The 16283-nt window shown below is 37.8% G+C and overlaps 1 protein-coding gene across 1 annotated transcript in view; it reads left to right on the forward strand.

Moving 5' to 3' along the window:
• Positions 1–16283, forward strand: part of DNAH11 (dynein axonemal heavy chain 11) — a 304261-nt gene that overhangs the window by 47625 nt on the left and 240353 nt on the right. Inside the window, 6 exon segments of the mRNA XM_037508957.2 lie at positions 3395–3727; positions 3948–4202; positions 4282–4451; positions 4685–4907; positions 9609–9725; positions 9849–9935. Coding sequence (XP_037364854.1) covers positions 3395–3727; positions 3948–4202; positions 4282–4451; positions 4685–4907; positions 9609–9725; positions 9849–9935 — 1185 coding nt within the window.

Genomic DNA, 16283 nt, shown 5'->3' on the forward strand with positions numbered 1-16283 from the left:
AAGATAAACAGCTGGGACTACATCAAATTAAAGAGCTTCTGCACAGCAAAAGAGACAATAACAAAAACAAAGAGAAACCCCACCAACTGGGAGAACATTTTTGCACCCAACACTAATGATAAAGGACTGATCACAAAAATCTGCAAAGAGCTGATGAGACTCAGCAACAACAAAGAAAATAATCCAGTCAAAAAATGGGCAGAAGAGCTAAAAAGAAACTTCTCTGAAGAGGAAATGCAAATGGCCAACAGACATATGAAAAAATGTTCAACATCACTTGTAATCAGGGAAATGCAAATCAAAACTACCATGAGATACCATCTCACACCAGTGAGAATGGCACATATTAAAAAAACTAGCAACAACAAATGTTGGCGAGGATGTGGAGAAAAAGGAACTCTTCTGCACTGTTGGTGGGAGTGCAAACTGGTCCAACCACTATGGAGAGCTGTGTGGAGATTTCTGGACCTACTAAACATAGAGCTTCCATATGATCCAGCAATTCCACTCCTAGGTATTTACCCAAAGGACACAGAAACATCAATTCCAAAGAGCACCTGCACTCCTATGTTTATAGCAGCACTGTTTACAATAGCTAAGCTTTGGAAACAACCCAAATGCCCAAAAATAGATGACTGGATCAAGAAGATGTGGTACATATATACATGGAATATTACTCAGCATTCAAAAAAGATAAACACATGCAATTTGCAGCAACATGGATGGCACTGGAAGGGATCATGCTCAGCGAAATAAGCCAAAAAGAAAAAGAAAAATACCGGATGGTCTCACTCATAGCAGGAATCTAGAAAACTTAAATAAGGGACCAGGAAAATGAATATAAGAAAGTGAAAATCAAAATCAACAAAAAACTATGAACCAGAGACACTTTTTGGGGGTGGGGGGCGGGAGGGGAAGGATTGGGGTCAGAATGGGGCGTTTGCAATTGTATGGGGGAATATAAAAATAAAATTTAATATTAAAAAAAAAAAAAAAAAAAAAAAAAAAACTCCACTACAGGCACACACACAAAAGGTTAATAAAAGGCTTATTTACAAGGGAAAAGGAAATAAGGAAAATGTACAACTCAGGGAGAAAATAGGGAAATAAAGTCTTTAATGCGTCCAACCTGATCCGCCGACCTGGAATCCCAAAGGCATTCTCAGAGCTGGCTGGATGCTGCGAGCTGGCAGAGAGCCAGTGGGGGACATCCAAAGCCCACGTGTCTGGCTTTATACCAACCTGGCTGCTTAACCCCACCCTCAGGTCCCAGCCACCTTCCCTTTGGTGGTGATGGGATTTGGAGTTCCCAGTGTCTTTGGCTTTGGCCTGGGGGGGGGATGGAGTCCACAAAGCCTGTATGGAATTAGCTTTAGGACATCCTTTTCCCTCTAACAAGGAGACCAGAGTTCCAGATGGTGAAAAATACAGTATCCCATGCACTGAAGCAGGAGCATGGTTGGCCTGAGGACCAGTTAGAGATTCAGCAGACCTGGAATGGAATTTGCAAGGGTAATTGTGGTAGGTGACAACTAAGAGTACATCACATAGGATTGAAAGGTTGTTATGAGAATTTTGGCTTTTACTCTGAGGGGAAATAGCAGTCAGAGACTTTGCTCGAAATATTTCCTGTGGAGTGTAAACCACAGGGGAGCTAGAAAGTGGTAGACAGGAAGATTATTAGGAGATTATTATAATAATCCAGGTGAGAAAGAGTGATGGGTTGGGTCACAGTGGTAGTGATAAAAGCAGTCATATGCTGGATGTATTTTGAAGGGAAAGCTAGCAGGATTTGCTGTGATGAGTCAAGAAAGAGTCAAGGTTGACTTTGAAGTTTTCTGTCTGAGCAGCTGAAAAAATGAAGTTTCCCTTTATTGATAATGAGGAAGATTGTGGTGGAGCATATTTTTTAGGAGAAAACAGGATTTGGTTTTTAGATGTGTTAGAGATGCCTGTCCAACATGAAATTTTGGGCAGGCTAGGATTGCAAATGTGAGTCTGGAGTTCTGGAGTGAGGTCCATCTGAGTGACATATAATCGGAAGTCAGGAGCATATTCGTGATATGAAAAGGCATGCACATGGGGAGATCTGACAGGATTTAATTGTATATAGAGACGAGGTCTAAGAACTGGCCTTAAAGTCATCCCTGGGATGAGCGAGAATCGAAAGATCCTGCGCAGGACACTGAAAGAGATCCATTAAAGTAGAACTTTTCTCTGGGGGTTACCACCCTCAGGAAACTGAGGGGAAGAAGAACCAGCTAAAGGTGCAGTGAAGGAATGACTGAAATGGTGTTAGTAAATCAGAAGGGGCAGTGTCCTGCATCCTGAGAGAAAAACACAAGAGGATGAGTTGCATATGCTTAACAGTCTGTGTTGAGCATGTGTAGCAAAAAGAAAAAAATGAATATGAATTTCAAAGTTTCGGTTTCAAAGCTTCTAAGGTTGTCCGAGATTTTAAAGAAAGTTTTCATTTTCCTTACTTAACATCATTTGTTAGGACAAAGAATTTGTCCCTTCTTCCTTGATCATTGCCTTATAGCATGGGAGGACTATTGTTACAAAGTACTACAAATGGGGTTTCTTAAAATAGCAGCATCTATTCTCACTGAGTCTGGAGGCTAGAAGTCTAAAGTCAAGGAGTGGGCAGGATTCCCACAAAGGCCTTGTGGAAGGCCTGAGTAGCCTTGAGAATACTTCCGAGAAGAGGTATTCTGATGTGTCTAGAAATTCGGTTTTTTTAAGCAGTAATCTTTGTCATGCCACTGACCATTCACTGTTGTTCTCTGGATTGCTAGGTATTATCCTGTGACATTTAGGATGCCTCATCAACTGTTTATGCATTTTTGTTTTTGAAAAAGCTTTGGAATTACCTGGGCTCAACAAAGTTAAAAGGACTTTAATGTGTGATGTGTGCACCATGAGTCTCCAGGGATGGCCTTGAGAACATAACACTAGATTGACTTTGTGATCTTTGGCTGTCCTAGGACAGTGTTCTCTGAAGGACCAGTTTTGGAAACTTCATTTATAGGCAGGGTCCTGGAAGACAAAATCCAAAGGCATAGAGAGTCAGCAACAGCAAAGAGTAGAACCCAGGTCTAATACATCTAGAATGCATTGGGAACTAGTGTACCACTGGTCAGTATTTGAAGATAGCAGTCATTCTGTTGATTTTTCCTTTAAAGAATGACTTTTGAATGTATTTTATAATTGAATTAATGTTACTAAATTCTGCTTTGCTATTAACTGTCTAGCTTAAGTTTCTGCAACCTGGCAATTGAATTACCCCTTTTTTTCACAAAAAGTATAGTTCTTTCTTTAACAAATCATTGGAATAGAAAGCATTTTTATATTCATTATTTATATTCACTCATTCATATTTGTATGTTTGCAGGAAAATAGGAAGCTCTTCAATGCCAATCCTTCTCTGGATACCTGGAAGATTTATGTAGAATTCATCGATGATATCGTGGTAGAAGGCTTTTTTCAAGCTATAATGCATGACTTAGACTTCTTTCTGATGAATACAGAAAAACAGTTGAAACCTGCACCATTTTTTCAAGCACAAATGATCTTAATGCCCCCAGAAATTCTGTTTAAACCTTCTTTAGAAAGAGAGGCTGGGGATGGCTTCTATGATCTGGTAGAAGAAATGCTTTGCAATAGTTTCAGAATGTCTTCCCAAATGAAGCGAGTAGCAGGACATCTGGAAATAGAAAATTATCAGGTATTTGCACTCTTAGTGGCCATCAGCTTTTATATTGATGGTTCTAAAATAAATTGGAATGCTGGGGAACAGAAGGAAAAGGAGAATTTAGAAAAAACAACATAGTTTTTGGTATTAACAACCACTCTCCCTTTGAAGGATTGCTTTGAATAATGTTATATTCACATAATTGTTACAGTAACACTGATTTTAATAAGCATGTGGTTTTCCTCTCCTTTAGAATGACATGGATAACATGTTAGGTCTGGTGGAGGTCAGGCAGGAAATAATGAAGAGAGTGGTGGACGTTATCAGCAGAGTTTTGGACTTCAGAAATACCCTGGACACATATGCTTACCTCTGGGTGGATGACCGGACTGAGTTTATGAAGCATTTTCTTTTGTATGGCCAGACTTTATCATCTGATGATTTGGATGCTCATGCAAGCGAAGAAATACCTGAACAGCCACCAACTCTAGAACAATTCAAAGAACAGGCAAGGAAACCCCTTTGCATTTAATGTAGTTGTTTGACTTTAGATTCAATTAATTCTTATTTTTTATTTCCAATTTCAGATTGATATTTATGAAGCTCTGTATGTTCAGATGAGCAACTTCGATGACTTCAGAGTGTTTGATAGTTGGTTCAAGGTGGACATGAAGCCTTTCAAAGTGAGCTTGCTGAACATTATTAAGAGATGGAGCTGGATGTTTCAGGAGCATCTTTTGAGATTTGTCATTGACAGGTAGTCTTTTGTGCTTTGGTATTTAGCATTACAGCTTTTAACACCTGATTGCTTTCTAAAGTTGAGATACTAGTTTTAGAAGCATTAAAGTTGCCAGTTTTATAAGTGGAGATAATAAGTAATGTTAAATTAGGCAAATAATGAAAATAGGATACTTTCAGAAATCTTGCCCTTCTAAATGTTTAATGTGCTTAATTTGTGTCTATGTATGGATGTGTGTATATATTTAATAGTCTGAATGAGCTACAAGAATTTATAAAGGAAACAGATGCTGGTCTTCAGAGAGAATTGAGTGAAGGTGATCATGATGGTTTAATTGACATTATGGGGCATCTTCTGGCTGTAAGAAGTCGACAGCGAGCTACTGATGAGCTCTTTGAACCACTAAAAGAAACTATCACACTCTTGGAAACCTATGGCCAGAAGATGCCTGAGCAAGTCTACATTCAACTAGAGGTAAGTGTAGTGGTAAAATAGTCATAACCCCCTGACTGAGTATCTCTTTCAGCCAAATTCTTTATGTGCATTCTTTATAAAATCCTCATAACAACCTATACTGTAGACATTAATGTTTTCATTTTATAGGTTAGAAAAAAGCATAAGGTCACTGAATAACTTTCTCAAGGTCACACAAGTAGTATAACCAGTCAACACTCAAATCCAGGTTTGTTTCATACCAGAGTACTCTCAACTGCTGTGTAACACTGCCTTTCTGTTAGAAGATACTTAAGAAAGCCTGTAAGTGGTTTTTTTTTTTTTTTTGAGTTCCACTTTTACTTTCTATATACAAACTCCTTCATACATGAAATATATCCAAACTCTTTCATTTAAACTGCCTGTCAGTTGAGAAGTGTTTATTGTTTAGAAACATACTATGGACATGTTACAGAGAAACCAAACATAGTGTCAGATAAAGACAGACTTTAAACCCTAGAGAGCTAACCATAGATCTGAGGCATCCTAGAGAGAAGGGAGAGGGGGAGGTGGAGTGAAAAGGAGAGCAGTGAAAATGAGGGTCAGATGCACATGGACTATGCTGGAGGACTGTGGGTGCTTTGGTGTTTGGAGAATCACAGTGACCACAACTGAGGGGAGAAATCCTATATTGTCCAAAAATTACAAGAATATAAGAAACTGGTACTTCATTTTTAAGAAATATTTAAAAAATGAATAATTGGTGATTCCCATTTAAAAAAATAAAGAAAAAATAAAGCCCAATTTGGATAGGAAAATTGTTGTGTTTTCTAAATAAGAGTTCTGTGCCATCCTCCTGTTCCTGTGCTTTGGAAGAATTGCTGGCTTCTCTATCAAACAATGAAATCCATCTTTTTAGTTTTAACTGAAACCATGAAAAAAGATAACACAGGGGAGGGGGGGCAGGGAGGGGAGGGATTGGGGTCAAAATAAGGGGGTCGCAATTGTATGGGGAATATAAAAATAAAATTTATAATTAAAACAATTAAAAAAAAAGATAACACAGTGCAAGCTCTATTCACATTTCTGTATTGAAGTTCTATAGGTAGTTAGATGTTTCTATCAAGCCCTAGCTTCCAGACTAGGCTGACACATAACCTTGCAAATGTGATCAGTGCTCACACTCACTAAAAACTTACTTCTGTCCTACTTCAGTTTTTAGAGCATGGAACTCAACTCAAATTTATTTTGAATTGATGGACTCACATTTGGATGTGAATCCATCCATCTGCTTTCCTTAAAGCATGCTTCAAATATCCTTAAGATCCTTAATTAAAAAAAAATTTGTCTATGTCTCTAGTTTCTCACTTTCTATTCTCTTTTTTGATTGAGGTTACATTCACAGTTTCATAACGTAAAAGTAAAGTAACCATTTCAAAGTGTGTGCATTTAGTACATTCACAATATAGTGCAAGTCCCAACTATATCTAGTTTCAAACCATTTTTATCACCTCCCCAAGATACCCCATACCCATTAATCGTCATTTCCTTTTATCTTCCTCCCCCTCACCAACTTTTTTTAGCTACCAGCAATCTTTTTTTGGTTTCTGTAGGTTTACATATTATAGATACTTCATATAAATGGAATACACTATGTGTCCTTCCTTTTACTTGGCACAAAATTTTTTATTTTTTTTTTTTATTGAGGTAAATTTGTTTTTAGCTCTGTACCGGCTCACCCCAACAAATGTCTGGACCACACCATGCCCACCACCAGAGGTCTATTTTCCCACCACCACCATCCAATCAACACCTCTACCTATTCCCCGACCCTCATCCTCTTCCCCTTTGGTAACTACCACTCTGTTATCATAATCTAAGGGTTTGTTTTGTTCTGTTTTGTTTGTTCATTTGTTTGGTTTATCTTCCTCATATGAGTGAAAACATACACTGTTTGTCTTTCTCTTTCGACTTATTTCACTTACTGGAATAATAGTTTTGAGATTCATTCATGTTGTAAATATCACTATTTCATTTCTTTTTATCACTGAATAATATTCTTCCTTCTCTTCCTTCCCCATGTGTGTGTGTGTGTGTGTACACACACCACAATGTGTTTAGCATTTAATCCACTGATGGACATTTGGGTTATTTTCATCTTTTGATAGTTGTGATTGTCCTGCTGTGAACATAGACATAAAAATATGTGTTTACTTGTTTTCAACTCTTTTTGGAATAGGCTTAGGAGTGGAATTACTGGGTCATATAGCGATGTTTAATTCTATGTTTAATGCTTTGAGGAACTACTAAGCTTTTCACAAGGACTGCTCCATTTCCTATCCCTCATTTTATTTTTTAAGGATTAAGTGCAACTATGTATTTATTAGTGCTGTTTTGACTGTAAAGACTAAGGAATTATATGTGAATTATTAAATTGTATTTAAGTATAAAACTGTCCTTAAGGACTCCCTGGTGGCGCAAGGGGTTAAGATGCAACCTATGAAGCTATCCGCAGCCCCTGTAGCACTAGTTCGATTCCCAGCCAGGGAGCAACCCACATGGTGCAGCAGACCTCTCCTGCCTAGCCCGCTGCTCCCCTCAGCAGTGTATTTCAGTCAATCTGCCTATTCTGTTCCCCACTGTCTCTGCTGAATCCTCTCACCTCCCACACCTCTGGCCTGTACCCCAGTTCTTGTGTGCATAAATAAATAAAAATAAATCTTTTAAAAAAACTGTCCTTAGAACTGAAAATCCAGATAAGGTATGGATATAAAGATATATAATAAGACTGAGATAAAATAGAGGAGAACATGCTATATACATGTTGGTTTTTAGAAAGATTTGGATATCCTTGGAGTCAGATTGTGGGCCTCAAAATATAGAGAGAAATCAATAAGTCATTGATAAGGGGATTTTAGTCATAACATCCAGAATATGTGTTATAAAAGTTTGGCACAATACCTCATCTTACGGCACTATCAAGAATACTAGACTTTTCAACATTTCAAATGAGGGACACGTTTAGCTATTATTGTGTTGCTATGTCAATAATTTCAGCTGGTCAGGGGCAAAAACAAGATTTGTAAGCAGTGCAAGTTGCATGTGAGGTTGCCCTGATATTAATTAAAGCAACTCATGATAGTTATTCTCGGTATTTTCCAAATATGCATTTGTGTTTGGTCTTATGCTAAAAAGACCTTAGACATGGATGTGTCCTCACAACTTGTCTACAATATGCTCTGAAGCTAAGTAACCTGCTAATTGATAGAGTTTAGCAACTTCTGTCCCTGCTAGGAAACTTTCACTGACTGCTCCCTAGCTTCCTGAGTACTGTCCAGTTTCTATAGGAGCTTAAATTCTCACCCCACCCCCATCTACTGTGATTGAAGGAGGTTTAAGGGGCCTGAGTCCATTGATGTGACCTCTGTGGCTTCCCAGTCATGGGCTCAAAAGAAAATTCCATGTGGTAGATTTTTTTTGGGGAGTCAATTGGAAATGCAAAGTGAAACTGTACAAGCAAGAACACCATTTTGAGGGGATGAACAGTAGAAGTACAAGATAGGACAAGTATGTTCAGAGCAGAGCCCAGGTCTCTTGGTTCCTGGCCTTTTTGGTCTTCCTGTCACTGTGTTGCCCGCCCACTCCCCCAAGTGTTTTGTGTCCATAATATATATAGACCTCTTGGTGGAAGTTAACACATTCTGTCATGGGTAATCTGACAGATTATAAAACAATTTATGTCAAAGAATGTGTTTTGTATGTGTAGCACTCGCCCACCACACAGGTACAAATTATACTTAGCATAATACACTCTTTATAATTGGCAGTTACTGAGTCAGTCATCAAATATTTATTGAGGGTTACAAAATAGTCTTTAGAACCTTTGATTTTTGTACTTCAGCCACTCAAGTGGAGTCCCATCACCATGGATAGTTTTATGTGACAAAACAATTTCAGTGTCCCAGGAGATGACCCAGAGAAACACTGCTTTGTTAGTCTGGACACAAGGAATGCTTTCAACAGCAATTATGCACAACGGCTCTTCAGAGAAAAAAACTTGGTGTCGTCCTATTTTCATTGTAGGTGGGAGAGCAGAGTTGAGTTGCTACCTGAACTACTTATTGCTTCTCTTGTCCTACATCAAGTAGGAATTAACCTTTCCTTCCTTTTGCCTCTTCTTACTTCAGAATCCTAGTCATTTAACATTAACCTAAATGCTCAAATTCTCCATCGAATCAGAGTACACACAGAGCTTTGGGAGCTGGAGGAATGCAGAGGATGAAACTGATTAACATTTTCAGTTCTGCCCTTCCAGATTCAAGACATCTTTTTTCACTCCTTAAATTGCTGACCATGACTTGCTTCTGTTTCTAGTTGTTAGAGATCAGCAAAGTCATTTCCAGAGCACTTTAGTTTTATTCCCTTAACAGCAAAACAATTTAGAGTTTTTCTATGTGTTTTGAAAAGATTTTCACTTATTTTAGGTAAATCTTATGCCCTAGAACAGCTCTGGTTTATGCTTGGGAGACCTAAGTATGGTCTGTCAGGGGGTCTGCTTGGGTGTCAGCCTGGTGCTAAGCCTAGTGATCACTTGCATCTTTTTTCCTTTTCTTTTGGATAAACTCCTTATATCAGAATGAGAGATGTCATGGTTTACTATAAAGAAATTCAAATTATTTGATTCTATGGAGGTGATTTGTTTTAGTCAGTGAAATAATTTCCCATTCGTATCTTTTTTTGTAGGAATTACCTGAAAGATGGGAAACTACCAAAAAGATTGCAGCAACTGTCAGACATGAAGTTTCTCCTCTCCAAAATGCAGAAGTCACTCTTATAAGAAAAAAATGCATTTTGTTTGATGTAAGCTAGCTATCAAGTCTTTTTTTCCTAAGTGTTTTTTTAAGAAAGATTTTACAAGGATAATTGAAGCTATTTGTTTGCGATTCACTTACGGGCTTTTTTTTTTCTTTCTTTCCTAATCAGGGAAAGCAGACTGAGTTCAGAGAGAAATTCAGACTCAATGCTCCTCTTGGCTTTAATGCAGCAAATCCATACGCAGTGCTTGATAAGGTAATGCTGGTCTCAGTTATCTCGTATGTGTAACACTAACTAGTTTAGGAAATAATTTTAGGCACTGAGATACTGCTATCACTTGTCCTCATTTTGCAATTATAAGTGAGAATTAAGTATTTAAAACCCAAATGTAAACAAGTTTCACTAAGTAAATTGTGTTTTAAATCATGTCTCCCAAACCACTGCCTTCATCAAAGTAATCATACTAGTGTAAATGACAGCTATTTTTAAACATTGTGTGTGTGTGTGTGTGTAGATATATGTATACAATTTTGCACTAACTTACAATATTCCTTTCAGTTTTTGCAACAGCCCTCTGGTGTGGCTTCTATTAGTTTCCTTTTTGAAAAAGATAAACCATGTATAATTGTTGGATATTACATTGTGAGAAAGCTAATACTAAAATTCTAGCTGTCTACATATTTTTAATTAAGGGATTTTAGCCATTAGGGACTTCACCATGTGATAAGTCATTCATAATTTTAAATTATTTTTAACTCTGTATACAAATATTGAGTCATTTAATTCTCTTATTACCTATTTTAGTTGACTATAAAAAAGAATATAATGGGCAAATAATCCAAGACGGAGAATAATTCATAATGGGCTTAAAAGTAAAGTTTTGAAATTTTATTAGAAAAATATTTATGTTATTTTAGCCAAGAGAAACAATAACTTTGTGAATGTTAGATTTAGGAATTGGGAATCTTTGAGTTCTTCCTCTGGGTGCCCTTCGGATATTGCTTCATGTTGGAGATAGTCTTCCCTCTTTATAGCTTTTTTTTTTTTTTATAGAGGCATGTTTTTTATTTTATTTTATTTATTTGTTCGTTTTGTTTATACATGCACTGGGTACAGTCAGAAGCGCGGGAGGGTGAGAGAATTCACCAGAGCGGGGAGCAGAGCAGGCAGAAGGACCGAAGTACACTGCTGAGGGGAGCAGCGGGTGGCAGGAGAGGTCTGCGCGCCATGTGGGACCCTCCTCCGGTGGCCGGGGAGCAGCCAGGGATCAAACCAGCACCGCAGAGGCCGCGGGCAGCTTCGCAACCCAGCGCTCAACTGCTGCGCCACCGGGGAGGCCCAGTCTTCCCTCTTTAGACTAGTAGAGAGCTGGAGCTCCCACAGCTTCTATCTCAATTTCCAAATTTTTGGTTAAATTTAAGTTTAATTGCTTTAAACCTATTTAGGAAGCATCGTTGTGTAGCATAAGGTCTTCTCTTTTCCTTGGCTGAAGAAAAGTGGTTAATATATTCATTGAAAGGGAGTGGGTTAGAATATGCTAATAGAGTTGTGTTTTCTGAAACATTATATCTAAATTGCAGGTGTTCTCAACAGATTGGCTGGGAAGATGTTTTTTACTTGACTAACCAATGTTCCCTGTGTAAACATTTACTATAGTTATCGTTTACTGGATCCTACCATTTGCACACTATACTGTAATACATATCGTTATGTATTTCAAAGATACTTATCCTTGTTCCTGCCAAATGTGTTGAGAGATTTTTTAAATATAGTAGGACTGGGTTGTCTTTATTTTGAAGTTCTTTTCCTGTGTGTTTGTTCAGCATGCATATCTAATGTTTAGTTCAACATTAGATTCAACCAAAGGCACGGGTATCTTTGTTCTGGGCTGGTATGGTAGACTGTGGTGCTCAAGACCTCTCACCCTGCCAAACAGAAACCATCGACTCCCCAGGAACAAGGGCAGTGGTGAGGTGAATCTCTCCTTTTAGCCTAAGAGTCCATGCTAAAGTTATATTATATGCTAATATTTCTTCATTCCCAAAGATACAGTAAATAGATGAATAACATTACTGGGTCTATGTCAAGGAATGATTAATTAGTACAAGTAATAGGAGAAATGATTAAAATTAAAGGACTATTGGCTTTGAGAATGTGGTCTATCGGACATTTTCAACAGCCCTTTTGTAAAACATGCTGAAAGATATTCACAGGTGTACAATTTAAAATCTATTGCCGAGGGCCTCCCCGGTGGTGCAGCGGGTTGAGCTCAGTGCTGTGAAGCTGTCTGCAGCCTCTGCAGCGCAGGTTCAATTCCCAGCTGGCCAAGGAGATTCCCACATGGCATGGCAGACCGTTCCTGTCGCGCCTTGCTGTTCCCCTCAGCAGTGCTTTCGGTCTGTCTACCTGTTCTGCTCCCCACTCTGTCTCTGGTGAATCCTCTTACCCTCCCGCACCTCTGGCCTGTACCCCAGCTATTGTATAAATAAAAAATAAATCTTTAAAAAAAATAAAATCTATTGCTGAAATTATGAGAAAACAAGAGAAATCTCTAAAGGACAGGGGAGAAGAGAATAGCTGAAACCAGGATGGAAAGTAGAGGCAAATGCATAAGCCTGCGATACTGTAGGGGCAAATCAAAGTACCACATGTCTAGAACTTTATGACTAATACTTTCAAGGAAGAATAGGTGATGTTCTTAAGAGGTTATACCTTCACTGAAAGGAGGGACTGGGAAAACCCTGCAGCCTGCAAGCCTGTGAGACTACCTGTCAGTCCTTGCTGAGATTCAGAGTAAGACAAAAAAAGAAAGAGAAAGATTCTCTGAGAATTTGTAAAATAGGCCTATTCTTACAAGGCTTATGCTTCACTTTTATAATACAGCCTGTGATTAAGGAATTTCCAGGCCAGAAATTTGAAATGATTACATTTAGTTCTTCACAGTACCTGGTATAAGTGAGCCCAAATTTTACCTGGTAAAAAGTTCATGCATTCTAATCTCCTTATAAGTCCAGCAGGTTAAGTTAGTCAAATCTGAATTGATAATAAAGCAGTCAATAAACACACCATAATACCTAAGAGTCAGCAGAAAGAGAAAAACACAATAATAGACCCACATAAAATAGCAGATGTTGAAAGATGTTTAAGGAAGTAAAAGATAATGCTGGGGGGTAAATGAACAAACTTCTGTTTTAAGACTATCAGCAATGGATAGCTGAGTTTGAAAAAGGCCAGGAATTTATGAAAACAAAAATTACTTAAAAAATACATTTCAGCAATTGGGTTTTAAAAAGTGACAAAAGAAATCACTTAGAAGGCAGCACATAGGTGTAAGGAGAGAGAAAATATAAAAGGGACAGAGAGTAAGAAGTTAAAATGATGTTTAACTCTTAGACTTTCTAGAAGAGTGAATAAAGAGATCAGACAACAGTCAGAAATATAACAGGTTTTTCTAGGACTGATCGAAGTATACATGAGTAGATTCAGGAAATTCGTCAGATCCCAGCCAGGATGAATGCAAAGTCAGCATCTATATACACCCAGCGAATGGCAGGATACCAGACGTAAGAGAAAATCTTTATAGGAACTAGAAAAGAAAAGACAGATGACTTGTAAGAATGATGATTAAGAGCAAACTTCTTCATCAGCAACAATGTGGCCAGAGGTAGTGGATATTTTCCAAACTGTACTGAATAAAATTATATTTCAATTACAAGAGTAAGAGATATTTCAGATAAATGAAATGGAATGCATCACCAACAAATCATCGCTAAACTTCTAGTACTTGCATTTTGAGAAAAGAGATCAACAAAGCCAAATTTGATTTTCAGAAAATTGACAGACTTCTGGTGGAATGATCAAGAGGAAAAAGAAATGTCTAAGAAATAGAGAATGGTAATACAGAAAGAGGAGAAATTCAAAAAATCAGTGTAATAAAAAAATGAAAACAAGGTTAATTTTTAGAGAAAGATAATTTACTAGTCTCAAGAAACAGTAAATCTAAATAGTCCTATAACTATTAAAAATAAATTAGTTGGAAAGTTAATTACTAGGAGGTAAAAAAAAAGTCTTCCAACAGATAGACTAATAACCCTTTATGGTGTTACAGGTAAATTCAAAGGGGCTTTCAAGAAATAGATCTCATGGGGCATCTCTGGTGGCCTAGGGGTTAAATTGCAGCGCTATCATTGCTTCGGCCTGGGAGCTAACCCACATGATGCAGCAGACTTCTCCTGTCTTGGCCACTGCTCCCGCAGCAGTGTATTTCAGTAGATCTGTCTGTTCTGCTCCCCACTCTGTTTCTGGTGTATCCTCTCACCCCCAACACACCTCTGGCCTACACCCCAGTTCTTTTACACAAAAATAAATTGAATCTTTAAAAAAAAGAGAAATAGATCTCATTCTTGTAAGTCCAGAGACAAGAAGAAGAATGTTTACTCAAAAATCACCATAATGTAGTGCCTCCCTGGTGGCTCAGCGGTTGAGCGCTTGGTTGCGAAGCTGCCGGCGACGTCTGCGATCCCCGGCTGCTCCCCGGCCAACGGAGGAGGGTCCCACATGGTGCGCAGACCTCTCCTGCCACCCGCTGCTCCCCTCAGCAGTGTACTTCGGTCCTTCTGCCTGCTCTGCTCCCCGCTCTGGCTCTGGTGAATTCTCTCACCCTCCCGCGCTTCTGACTGTACCCAGTGCATGTATAAACAAAACAAACAAACAAATAAATAAATAAATAAACATGCCTCTATAAAAAAAATTTAAAAAAAATAAAATTACCAAAAAAAAGAAAAAATCACCATAATGTATACTCAGAATCACCATGTATACTGAGAATGTGCACATAAAAATCACCATGCACCATGTCTAATTTTCATAAAAACAGTACGAGAAAGGAAAAATTATAGAATAGTCTTTCTTATGTACATATAGAAGCAAATGTACCAACTAAAATATTATTGAATTATACTGATTTATAAACAAGTTGAGTTCATTTTAGGAAAAGAGGTTTGATTAAACATTGGAAAATTAATATAATTCATCACATTAACAGATTAGGAAAGAAAGTCATGATCATCTCAAGAAATACCAAAATATCTTGATATCGCTCAACATTCCATTCTGAAAGAAATTCTTAGAAGGTCTTTTTAACCCACTAAATAACAAAAGTTATACATAAAATGTTTACATCAGGGACATGAAAATTGTTAGTAGCCTTAGCAGTAATGGTGAAATGCAGAAAAAACCTTAATAATCATCAGAAGTGGAATAAATTATAGTATATACATTGTTTGTTGTAGTAGTAATGAACTTTGCACACATTGCGAATGTACAAATACACCTCAAAAATAAATATTGAATGTTTTATAGGACATGGAACTATTCCTATGTCTCAAAAACACAAATTTTGCAACATTAATACTTAGCAATACATACATATGTAGTGAGAATATTTAAAAATCAGGAACATTAAATAAAAATTTAGATCTGGGCCTCCCCGGTGGCGCAGTGGTTAAGCGCTGGGTTGTGAAACTGCCTGCAGCCTCTGCAGCACTGGTTCGATCCCCGGCTGCTCCGGCCACCTGAGGAGGGTCCCACATGGCACTCAGACCTCTCCTGCCATCCGCTGCTCCCCTCAGCAGTGTACTTCGGTCCTTCTGCCTGCTCTGCTCCCCGCTCTGGCTCTGGTGAATTCTCTCACCCTCCCGCACTTCTGACTGTACCCAGTGCTTGTATAAATAAATCTTTTAAAAAGATATTATAAAATTAAAAAAAATTTAGATCTGATGGTGAAATTTGTAATGGGACAGAAAGGGTTCAAATGAAGATGACCCTTCAAAGTTGATAGTAACATAATATACTAAACTGGATGGCGCTTAGACACACACCAGTTTATGTGTATGGAATTTTTCATGGCAAGCCTTTGTAAAACTGAGCATAAAATTGTACATCTTGTTTATAAAAGTATAACTTGTGAAAATGAAAGCAGAATGCTAAGAAACACAAAAGGGTTTAGAATTGTGCAAAGTTGAAAATCAAATGAATTAAAGTAATTCAGTTAGTTGGATATTTAATGAGCCGGATATTGAGGGGATGATGGGAGGAAGCATAAAATGGGCAAAGCAAAGTTAAATCCTTTTGCAAAGTTGGTAACCTCATGGAATGTCAAGAAAATCAAGAAAGGCAGAGCATAGGTAGTCAGGGACCGTGAGCTCTCAGAACTGTAGAGTGAGCCTGAAGGTTTTTCTGCATCACAAGCTCTTCTGCTCACCTTGAACTTGTATTATGTAAATATACTTCTTAGTAAGAATTAAGAATTGATCTATCAAGAAAGAAAAGTTAACTTATAGTTGGTATAAAACATAAGTTCTACATAGACAGGATGGTAAATGAGCTTGAGTGAAGATAATTATGGAGAAATTTCTCATACCCTACTGTGTGCTTAGTGCCAGTGTTTTATTTCGTGAATTATCTTCAGTACATTTGTACTGTGATGATTTGGGGAAATTTTTAAATCTGAAATTTTTTTTTTTTTTTTAAAGAAGAGACTTATTTTGAAGTGAAAGTTTCCAAAGCATCATCTTTTGCTCCACACCTGTAGAATGAAAATCA

This window comes from Talpa occidentalis, unplaced genomic scaffold (assembly GCF_014898055.3).
Source record: "Talpa occidentalis isolate TD23 unplaced genomic scaffold, MPIMG_talOcc4v2.1, whole genome shotgun sequence".
Taxonomy (NCBI): Eukaryota; Metazoa; Chordata; class Mammalia; order Eulipotyphla; family Talpidae; genus Talpa; species Talpa occidentalis.